Raw genomic sequence first — 11,427 nt, 5'->3', positions numbered from 1 at the left:
CCCCGAGACCTGGAAGCTGGAATACCAGTATAGCACAGATTCCAGAGCCACACTGGTTGGACTAAAAATCCAAGCTGTTTTACTCATTGGCTGCGTGATTTTGGGCAAGTTACTAATAACTTCTCTATGCCTCAGTTTCTTCATCTGAAAAAAGAGGTAACAGTAAATACATTATAAGGTAGTTCTCAGGGTAGTGCTTGGCCCACTGTAAGTACTGTATGTGCTCATCATATCAGGCATTAGGGGGTACCGTGATTCAGGATTTCTAGGAGTTGGGGAAGGGGCAAATTCTTGGGTCCATTGGGTCTCAAGGCTAAAGCCAGGAATCCAAAAGGAGGGTCCCTGGGGTAGGAAAATAAGTAGTCCCAAACTTAGGTGCCTAAGTGGGACAGAGACTGGGGGTCTGCACTCAGATTCCTAAGGAAGTTGCAAAGTCTGGGTCACTGAAGGAAAAATTAGGGGCTGGGGAGCCATGTGTTCTTCTTGGAGTGCAGGGAAAGGGGGCTCCACCTTCTTGGGAGGAGTAGGGGTAGCCAGGGGCTAGGAAGATGGAAACTTGGGCCGGAGAGGTGAAAAACACGAGTCTAGGACTCAGAATCAAGTTCCCTGAGTGGAATCGGAGCCAGGCTTGGGTACCCTGGGGATATTACAGGGGTCCCCACGGTAGGGCTATGTAGAAGGGGAAGAATCAGGGGATCTGAGGCCCCTCCTGGGCCTTGGAGATTATGAGGTGAGGTGAGCTGAGCTGAGCTGAGCTGAGCTGAGCGAAAGCGGGCCGCTTCCTCCCACAGGAAACCGCAGGCGTCGGGCACACCCAGCCTGCAGGGAGAGGCGCTCACTGCCCGCCTGCCAGCCGGGGAAGGCCCACGTGAGTAACAGCCGCCTCGGAGGGGGCGTGCCTTACAGAGTGAGTGGGTGTAACCAAGAGGGGGCGTGGCCGGAAAAGCGGGGATGGCACGAACGCCCGAAGCCCCGCCCACTTCCGCCTCTCAGCGCGCCGACGCGGTAGGCGGCGAAGGGCTTTTGGCGGCTTCCCGGGAAGCCGTTGATCGCGCTTGCGTACTGCTGAGGCTGTCGTGAGCGCTACTTCTCCTCACAACTCGCGGCTTCGGCACCGCCTTCCTTCCTGTGAATCCTTAATCTAATGTGGTATTAGCTTAAGACAGGCATCTCTCGGGCTCCGTCTAGAAGGACTTCGGCCTGGCTTCAAGGACTTCCATAAAGGTCCCCGCAGGCTCTTTCAGCTCCCGCCGCTTCCAGGTCCGCGGTACTCCTGAGACCTCAGCCTCGAGCTCCCCAGGACCATCCGACCTCCCCCAGGCCGTCCAGGCCTGAGGGCTTCCCGATTAGCCCGCCCTTCACCGCCCTCTCACCAGGCCCCACGTAAGGCCTTCCAAACCCGGCCCTCGCAGCCCGCCCCTTACGGGGACGCCCCTCCCCTCGCCAGTCCCGAGGCCCCGCCGTTTACAGGTGTCTTTGCCCCTGCCGTCGTCAGCCCGGAAGCCCCGCCCTTTACAGGTCCCCGTCGGCTCCAAAGCCCCGCCCCTCAGAGTTCGTCCCACTTTCTCTCCTCGAAGGTCTCAGCCCCGCCCATCATAGCTCCGTACGCCCCGCCCCTCGCAGGACTCAGCTCACAGCCCCGCCCCTCGCAGAACTTAGCAGCCCACCCCTCACGGGCCCTCCTGGCTCCGCCCCCCTCAGAACCTCCCCGCCCATTAGTTCATCCTTTTTTTTTTTTGAGACAGAGTCTTGCTCTGTCGCCCAGGCTGGAGTGCAGTGGCGCGATCTCAGCTCACTGCAACCTCCACCTCCCGGGTTCAAGCGATTCTCCTGCCTCAGCCTCCCGAGTAGCCGGGACTACAGGCACGCGCCACCACGCCCCGCTAATTTTTTGTACTTTTAGTAGAGGCGGGATTTCACCATGTTGTCCAGGCTGGTCTCGTACTCCTGACCTCAGGTGACCCGCATGCCTCGGCCTGCGAAAGTGGTGAGATTACAGGCGTGAGCCACCGCGCCCCACCTCGCCCATCAGTTCTAAGTCCCCGGGAACCCTGCAGGTCTAGCCTCGCAGCCTTCTCTGCCCCTCCTCCCGTAGTTTCTCCCGCGGCCTTGGTCCCTCCCCGGCTGCTGTCCTCAGGCCTCATTGGTCCCTTATCTCCCCAGTAACCAGACCACAACACTGAGCTTGGAGTACCAAGAACAGGTCAGGCCCGTGAGCAGGTAGGGCCCCCGACTCCGCCAAACCTGCCCAAACCCCCTACAGCAGGCCCGGGGTTCCCCCTCCCCTGCGACCCAACAGCCCGGCCTCGGATATCCGGAGAGCCCTCGGATATCCTGTTCCCTTCCAACCTCGCGCCAGAGTCGGAGCCAGAGACGCAAGACCCACAGTGTGAGAGGTGGGAGGACGGGAGAGATGTGGGAGCGGACTGAGATAGGTCTCCCTCCAACCCTTCTTGGAGGAATGAGGTCAGCGCGGTTCTAGGGTCACCCCCTTGCAATTCCCAGTCGCTTGCAGTTCATCGACCACCCTCCTTTGGGCCCTCGCCCGCCTGCTCTCTGAAGTGTCTATGTCCATCCCTACAGGAGGCCAGCCCTTTTTGGCCAGGATGCCTTTGGGACGCCCGGCAGGGAGTGCCCGCTCCGAGGAGGGAAGCGAGGCCTTTCTGGAGGGAATGGGTAATTCATGCATTCTTTGTTTCGTTCGCCCATTTCTTTTCCAGCCCTTAGCTTTCCCAAGTTCCAAGTCCTATAGGGAGGGGGGAGAGTGTCCGTCCAGGAGCACCCTGTGGTGGGAACAGATATGCACCCTAAGGGAGGCAAGGTGGGCACCATCGTGGGTGGGCCAAGTGTGGGGAGTGGGGCAGGCTGGAGACTTCAGGCAGCAGGAGAAGTTTGAGTGGGGCCCAGCACTCTCTGTAGGAATTGCCAAAGGGAGAAGGAGGGAAGGGTGTTTCTGCAGGGATAACAGAATGTGGCTAGAGCAGGCTTTCTCAAACCTGGGTACTGTTGACTCTTGGGGTGGGATAATTCTTTGTTGTGGGGGCTGTCCTGTGTGTTGTAGAATGCCAAGCAGTGTCCATGGCCTCTGGATACTCTGGTACTCACTGGATACCAGTAGCACCCCCCCTTCCCCACAAGTCGTGACAATGACAAATGTCTCTAGGCTGGGCATGCTGGCTCATGCCTGTAATCCCAGCACTTTGGGAGGCTGAGGAAGGAGGATCACTTGAGCCCAGGAGTTCGAGACCAGCCTGAGCAACACAGTGAGACATCATATCTACAAAAAAATAAAATGAGCCAGGTGTGGCATACACCTGTAATCCCAGCTACTCGTGAGGCTGAGGTGGGAGGATCCCTTGAGCCCGAGAGGTAGAGGCTGCAGTGAGCTGAGATTGTGCCACCGCGCTCCAGCCTGGGGGACAGAGTGAGACCCTGTCTGGAAAAAATAAGTCTCTAGACATTGCCAAGTGTTTTTGGAAGTCACAATCACCCTCTGATTGAAAACTACTGGGCCTTTGGAGGCGGGGAGCGTGTGGGCAAGACCGGAGAGGTGGGTAAGGTCAGGTCACTTGGGGCCTTGGATGCCAGGCTGAGGGGCTGACACTTTGTTCTGTGGGTACTGGGGCATCATGGGAGGCCTGTGAGGGGTATGGGCAGTTGTGGGTGGGGTAGGGTCAGCTGTGGGTGTAGAGAGACCCTCTGGGACTGTGGGGGAAGGCTGGAAGTTGAGAGAAAGGCTGGGGTGATGGTCCAGGTAGAAGAGGATGAGGCTGAGCCCAGGGGATGGGCTGAGAGAGGGAGGAGGCAAGAGGATGGGGCTGAGGGCTGCTGATGGTGGGGCGGAAAAGGAGGGAGGGAGCAAGAACTTTCCCAATTCTAGGTGGTGTGCCCAGGTCCCAGAGGACCCAGAGGCCTTCCAGAAGTGCCCTCTGGTGGGATGGGAGTGGCTTTTAGGGAAAAAAAATCCTGAGTTCAGTTTTGAGTATGGAGGGATGAGGAAGCTTGAGGGATCCCAGAACTGAGGTTCAGTCCTAGAGGAGTGCTGGGGGCTGGGTCTGCAGTTCGTTTGCAGTTTGTGAGACCCCAGAGGGAGCAGAATTCCCAGGTCTTTGGCTGGAAGGAGCTGGTGGTCGGGATCCCTGTTGAGTCCCTTGGCTGGCCCTGTTCTCAGTGGATTGGGAGCTGAGTCGACTGCAGCGACAGTGCAAGGTGATGGAGGGGGAGAGGCGGGCCTACAGCAAGGAAGTCCACCAGCGCATCAACAAGCAACTGTGAGCCTGCGCCTGGGCCCTGAGCTGGGGAGGGAGGCAGGCTGGACTCCTGGCTCTGAGTGGGAAGCGCAGGAGCGGTGTGTCCCGCCTTTAGGGATGCTGAGTTCTGCTCTCTTGCTGGCCCCTCTTCCACGTCCCTGCCTGGGTAGCGAGGAGATCCGGCGCTTGGAGGAGGTACGCGCCGATCTCCAGGTGCAGATCAGTGCAGCCCAGAACCAGGTCAAGCGGCTTCGGGACAGCGAGCGGCTGGAGAACATGGACCGCCTGCTGAAGGGCCGGGTCCAGGTGCAGGCGGAGGTCGAGGAGCTGCAGGAGCAGACCAGGGCCCTGGACAAACAGGTGGGTTCTGAGATGGGTTTCTGCAAATCCTGCTTACACGGGCAAGTGTTGTAACCTCCCTGAGCCTTAGCTTCCTCATGTGAAATCAGGCTATGAGGCCGGGCACGGTGGCTTTTGCCTGTAATCCCAGCATTTTGGGAGGCTGAGGTGGGCAGATCACTTGAGGTCGGAGTTCAAGACCAGCTTGGCCAACGTGATGAAACCCCAACGCTACAAAAAATAGAAAAATTAGCCAGGCATGGTGGCATATGTAATCCCAGCTACTCAGGAGGCTGAGGCAGGAGAATCGTTTAAACCTGGGGAGGCAGAGGTTTCAGTGAGCCGAGACTGTGCCACTGCCCTCTAGCCTGGGTGACAAGAGTGAGACTCCATCTCAAAAAAAAAAAAATCGGGGTGATTGAAAACATCCATCTGGTAGAGTTGTGCTCAGTGGAAATATAGATGTTTGCTGCTTAGCACAGTCCCAGGCATTCAAAGAGCTGACTGTATGGTTAAGCAGGAAAGGTTTGCATGCTAGAGTCACTGAAACCTATGTTAGGGTCCTGGGTCTGACATCAGAGCTCTGTTACCACAGGCAGGCAGGTTTTCACCTCTCTGGGCCCTAGTTTCTTCATCCGCAAGAGGATGGTGGCAACACCGCAGTCTAGACAGGTTGTGAATCCCATCTGTTTCAGGACCTTGCTATTTGACCTTGAAAACAATGTGATTTTTCTAGGCCAGTGATCTGTCAAGTTTTTATGAGCATGACTCATGAGGTGTAGTTCATATGCACCAAGATGCATACTGATGTAAACACACACATATATAATAATATATCTGAAACAGAAGTTTCAGCAAATAATATTTTTTTTGGATGTGGGATTCATTTTGCTAAATGCTGGTCTACTCTTCATTTTAAAAACCCTGCTTGTCATTTGGGCACAGTGGTGCGTGTCTTGAGGCTGAGGGGGCAGGAGTGCTTGAGCCCAGGAGTTTGAGTCTTCAAGGAGTTATGATTGCCCCACTGCACTCCAGCCTGGGCAACAGAGAGAGATCCACTTTCTTTCTTTCTTTTTTTTTTTTTTAGATGGAGTCTCACTCTGTCACCCAGGCTGGTGTCAAACTCATGACCTCAGGTGATCCACTCACCTCAGCCTCCCAAAGTGCTGGGATTACAGGCGTGAGCCACGTTCCTTGGCCTAGACCCCCTTTCTTAAAATCACGCCACCGTACTCCGATCCGGGTGACAGAGTGAGACTCTGTCTCAAGACAACAGCAACGAAAAGCAAAACACAGTGATACGGCCACCGGCAAGGAATCCACAAGTCAAGGAATCCCGCCTGCAGAAACTGGCAAAGGCAAGGAATGAAAAGACAAATTCCAAACTGGGAGAAAACATCTGCAAAGCATGTATCTGATAGAGAACTTACATCCAGAATATATTAAGAACTCTCCCAAACTCCACTAAAAAGACGGACCTTACCAAGTGTTGGTGAGGATGTGGAGGAAGTAGAATTCTCATGGTGGGACTGTAGAATGGCACATGCCTCTTGGCACACAGTTTGTTTTTTGAGATGCAGTCTCGCCTATTGCCCAGGCTGGAGTGCAATGGCACAATCTCAACTCACTGCAACCTCTGCCTCTTCAGTTCAAGCGATTCTCCTGTCTCAGCCTCCAAGTAGCTGTGTACCACCATGCCCAGCTAATTTTTTTGTATTTTTAGTAGAGATGGGGTTTTCACCATATGATTCAGACATTCCACTCTTAGGTGTTTACCCAAGAGAAAAGAAAGCACATGCCCGTACAATGAATTGTTCATGGATGTTCATAACAACTCAACTTTATTTGTAAAATCAAAAACTGAAACAACCCAAATGTCCATCATTGCATTCTTTCAGTCGCTTGGCTGAATGGACGAGCAAACTGTGCTCTATGCATGCAATGGAATACGACTCGTGAATAAAAGAAATGGACTATTGATACAACATGGGTGAATCGCAAAATAACTATTCAGTGTGAAAGAAACTAGATACCCTTTTGATCCCCAAAAGAGTCCATACTATACAATTCCATTAATAGAAAATTCTAGAAAATGCAAACCAATCTATAGTGACAACAAAACCGTTCAGGATTGCTGGGGGAGTACTTGGCTGCAGGAAGAGAATGGGATGAGCTGCTATAAAAGGGCACAAGGAAACTTTTAGGGGTGATGGATATTTTTACTATTTTATGTCAAAACGTATCAAATTATATACTTTATTTAGAGACAGAGTCTCGCTCTGTTGCCCAGGCTGGAGTGCAGTCATGTAGTCTTGGCTCACTACAGTCTCCACCTCCCGGGTTCAAGCGATTCTTCTGCCTCAGCCTCCCAAGCAGCTGGGACAGCAGGTGTCCACCAACATACTTGGCTAATTTTGTATTTTTAGTAGAGACAGGGTGTCACTCTGTTGGCCAGGCCCGTCTGGAACTCCTGACTTCAGGTGATCTGCCCACCTTGGCCTCCCGAAGTGCTGGGATTACAGGCATAAACCATCATGTGTGGCCCAAATTGTACACTTAATTGTCATCTATTCTTCAATAATGCGATTATTGAGGCAGGAGGATTGCTTGAGCCTGGCCTGTGAGGTGGAGGCTATATTGAGCCTTGATGGTGCCACTGTACTTGCCCTGGGTGACAGAATCAGAACCTGTCTCTTAAAAAAAAGAAAAAAGGAAAGAAAGAAAGTAAATTTTGTTGGGATTCACATGCAGTTGAAAGAAATAATGCAGATATGCCTCTTGTATGCTTTGCTACATTTTCTCACAGTGTCAACATTTTGGGTGTTCTTTTCTTTTTTGAGGTGGAGTCTAACTCAGTCACCCAGGCTGGAGTGCAGTGGTGCAATCTCGGCGCACTGCAGCCTCCACCTCCCAGGCCAGGCTCAAGTGATTCCAGTGCCTCAGCCACCCGAGTAGGTGGGATTACAGGCATGTGCCATGACGCCCAGCTAATTTTTGTATTTCTAGTAGAGACGGGATTTCGCCATGTTGGCCAGACTGGTCTCAAACTCCTGACCTCAGGTGATCCGCCCGCCTCGGCCTCCCAAAGTGCTGGGAATATACGCGTGAGCTGCTGTGCCTGGCCAACATTTGGGTATTTGCCTTTTATCACAGCAACTGCTGAAAATCCAGCCTAACAAAGATGTGACATCATGAAAAGGATGATAGCGCCCCCTCGTGCTGAACTTGTGAACTACCTTGCGCTAGTAGTTGTGGTATCTGACCATATCAAGGTCTTCCTGCAATAAAATAAATTAAAAAAAAATTTTTTTTTTAAACATCCCAGGGGCCCGGCGTGGTGACTCATGCCTGCAATCCCAGCACTTTGGGAGGCTGAGGTGGGTGGATCACGAGGTCAGGAGTTCAAGACCAACCTGGCCAACATGGTGAAACCCTATCTCTAAAAAAGAACAAAAAAATCCCCATAGTGAGTCTTAAGTCTGCTGCAGCCCTCTGCAGCATCTTGGTGCATACGTGACAAAGCTCTACAAATTGGGTGGCTTGTATAACAAAAATATGTTTTCTCGCAGTTCTGAAGGCCAGAAGTCCAAGATCAAGGTGTAGGTTTGGTTCCTTCTGAGTGGTGTGGGGTGAATATGTCTATTCCATGCCTCTTTCTTTGCTTCTGTTGGCTTGCTGGCAGTCTTTGGTGCTCTTCACTTGGAGACGTGTCACCCAATCTCTCAGCTCACTGCAGCCTCCACTTCCTTGGTTCAAACAATTCCCCTGCCTCAGCCTCCCAAGTAGCTGGGACTACAGGCGCCTGCCACCACGCCCGGCTAATTTTCGTATTTTTAATAGAGGTGGAGTTTTGCCATATTGGCCAGGCTGGTCTCAAACTCCTGACTTCAGGTGATCCGCCCGCCTCGGTCTCCCAAAGTGCTGGGATTACAGGCGTGAGCCACTGTGCCCGGCCAACATATGAGTTTTTATGGGACACGATTCAACCCATAACAGAGCACAAATTGAAACACAGTGTTAAGCAATTCATTTATCTATTTAGTTCGCACGTTTTGTTGAACATCATCTTTGTCTCAGACACAGAGAAAACACAACTCTCTGTCCTCATTGAACCCCCAGTTTGCTTGGAGAGACAGAGCACACCCCAACAAGCACAGATGAATACAGAAATGAGAAGGACAGATTGGAAGTTGGCTTGAGGCATAAGCAGACCCAGGGATTCTACTGTCATCATTAGAATGTCTAATGTTCATTCTCAGCATCTCTCCAGCTCTCCCCTTCATTTCTGCCCACTGGCCCCATTCTCCCAGGATCCTCGCTGTGGTGGGTGCCATGACAGCTGAAGTCCTGGCATCTCATCCTTCCATCTCATGTGCTACCCCCAGACTATCAGGACAGGAGTCAGGGCTGGGCACGGTGGCTCATGTCTGTAATCCCAGCACTTTGGGAGGCCTAGGTGGGCTGATCACCTGAGGTCAGGAGTTCAAGAACAGTCTGACCAACATGGGAAAACCCCATCTCTACTAAAAATACAAAAACTAGCTAGATGTGGTGGTACATGCCTGTAATCCCATCTGCTGGGGAGGTTGAGGCGTGAGAATCACTTGAGCCTGGGAGGTGGAGGTTGCAGTGAGCCGAGGTCACACCACTTCACTCCAGCCTGCGTGACAGAGTGAGACTGTCTCAAAAAAAAAAAAAAAAAAGGAAACAAGTCAGGCTGGCTTCATGGGGTCACAACCCTATCTCTAGGCCAAGCCCTGTGAATCTCTAGAACTGGGTCATGTGGCTGAGAGGGTGATACGTTGTGGTTGGAAGGCCCACCAGAATCGCATGGAGGACTGGATACAGTCGGCGGAGGGGTACATGGGATTCTGGGGCGATAAGGACAGCTGATGTCTGCGATGTGTAATGACTCATTTTCCCTTGGCCATTCAATCTTTCCCACATCCAGGCAACCATAAACGGGTACCACCCTCTTTCTTCTAGATCCAGGAGTGGGAGACACGGATCTTTACCCACAGTAAGAATGTCAGGTCCTCAGGATTCATCCAAGATCAGAAGGTCAAGATCCGGCGAAGGATCAGGATCCTGGAAGACCAGTTGGACAGGGTGAGGGTCAACATTCTGGTCCCTCGGCCTGCCTGAATTGTGGGGTTAGGGGAAGAGCTGGGCGTGGTCGTTGGATTCCATAAACGGTGGACAGTGTGTGCACATGTGTGTCGGGTCACAGGATTCTGGAGGGATGGAGGTTCCCAAGGAAAGGAGACTGATGGGTCCTTAGAGGGGAGTGGACATTGCTTTCAGCAACCCCGGAGAACCCATGTTTCTCAGGAAACAGGCCAGCCCCAGCTCTGATAAGTGCCTCTTCCTGGGCTGAAATTGGAGGTGGGAGACAGGCCTGGCCTCAGGCCCACTCTTCCAACCACCTTTCTACTCCCAGGCCACCTGTCGCTTTGATATCCAGCTGGTGCAGAATGCGGCCCTGCGTGAGGAGCTGGATCTGCTGCGGATCGAGAGGAAACGCTATCTGAACATGGACCGCAAGCTCAAGAAGGTCAGCTGCCCTGGCATCCAGGGGAGGAGAGAGGGACCCCTGCCACGGTCCTCCCCCCAGCTGTTTCCCTACCTGCTCCAGCACTCAGGCCTCAAGTATGGAATTGACTAGAGCTGTAGGCTTGCTTTAGTCCAGAGGGCGTAGAGGCCTACGAGGAAAGTAGCCTCATTTATAGTTGTACAAAGCAGAGCGTCATCCTGAATGTTATCACCCAGGGCAATCTATGAGCAAGCAAGACCATTTATTATAAATTCCATGGGTATCTGAACCAGCCCTGTCCCCTCTCTTTTTTTTTTTTTTTTTTTTTGAGACAGAGTCTTGCTCCGTCCCCCAGGCTGGAGTGCAGTGGTGCGATCTTGGCTCACTGCAGCCTCCACCTCCCAGGTTCAAGTGATTCTCCTGCTTCAGCCTCCTGAGTAGCTGGGACTATAGGCACCCGCCACTGAGCCCAGTGAATTTTTGTATTTTTAATAGAGGTGGGGTTTCACCCTGTTGGCCAGGCTGGTCTTGAACTCCTGACCTCGTGACCCACCTGCCTCGGCTCCCAAAGTACTGGGATTACAGGCGTGAGCCACTGTGCTCGGCCCTTTCTTTTTTCTTTTGAGATGGAGTCTCGCTATGTCACCCAGGCTGGAGTGCAGTGGGGTGGTCTCGGCTCACTGCAGCTTCTGCCTCCCAGTTCAAGCGATTCTCCTGCCTCAGCTCCCAAGTAGCTGGGACTACAGGTGCCTGCCATTATGCTTGGCTAATTAAAAACATTTTTTTTTCAGTAGAGATGGGGTTTCACCATGTTGCCCAGGCTGGTCTTGAACTCCTGACCTTAGGCAATTCACCTGCCTTGGCCTCCCAAAGTGCTGGGATTAGAGGCATGAGCCACTGTGCCCGGCCTTGGGAATAATTTCAAGTTACAGAAAAGGTGCAAGAATTGTACAAAGAACTCCTATATATCCTTCACCAAGTTTGATCATTTGCCACATTTACACTGTCTTTCTCATGCCTCCTTACTATGCGTGTGTGTAATTATCATTTTGGTGAAAATAATTTGTTATCCTGATTGCTGAACTGTTTGATGGTATGATGTAGGCATTATGCTCCTAAGTACTTTAGAGCATTTTCTAAGAACAATGCCATTTTATTACATAATCACAGTGCTGCCTGGGCGTGGTGGCTCACGCCTATAATCCCACCACTTTGAGAGGCCAAGGCAGACGGATCACCTGAGGTTGGGAGTTCAAGACCAGCCTGGCCAAGATGGTGAAACCCCATCTCTACTAAAAATACAAA

The 11,427-nt window shown here is 52.5% G+C and overlaps 1 protein-coding gene across 3 annotated transcripts in view; it reads left to right on the top strand.

Moving 5' to 3' along the window:
* The first annotated feature begins 1,970 nt into the window (after positions 1–1,970).
* ODAD1 (outer dynein arm docking complex subunit 1) overlaps positions 1,971–11,427 on the top strand; it is a 22,268-nt gene continuing 12,811 nt past the window's right edge. The window contains exons 1-6 of one of the 3 annotated variants that reach the window (XM_037728460.1): positions 1,971–2,203; positions 2,584–2,676; positions 4,172–4,271; positions 4,421–4,610; positions 9,576–9,698; positions 10,030–10,143. In XM_037728460.1, the coding sequence (XP_037584388.1) occupies positions 2,607–2,676; positions 4,172–4,271; positions 4,421–4,610; positions 9,576–9,698; positions 10,030–10,143 (597 nt within the window). In that variant the 5' untranslated portion in view covers positions 1,971–2,203; positions 2,584–2,606. The other 2 variants (XM_017500447.2, XM_037728461.1) reach the window with 2 other exon arrangements.

The sequence above is a fragment of the Cebus imitator genome, unplaced genomic scaffold (genome assembly GCF_001604975.1).
Source record: "Cebus imitator isolate Cc_AM_T3 unplaced genomic scaffold, Cebus_imitator-1.0 Scaffold266, whole genome shotgun sequence".
Lineage (NCBI taxonomy): Eukaryota > Metazoa > Chordata > Mammalia > Primates > Cebidae > Cebus > Cebus imitator.
Note: the sequence above shows the minus strand (reverse complement) of the source record. Positions and strands in the feature narration are given on the sequence as shown.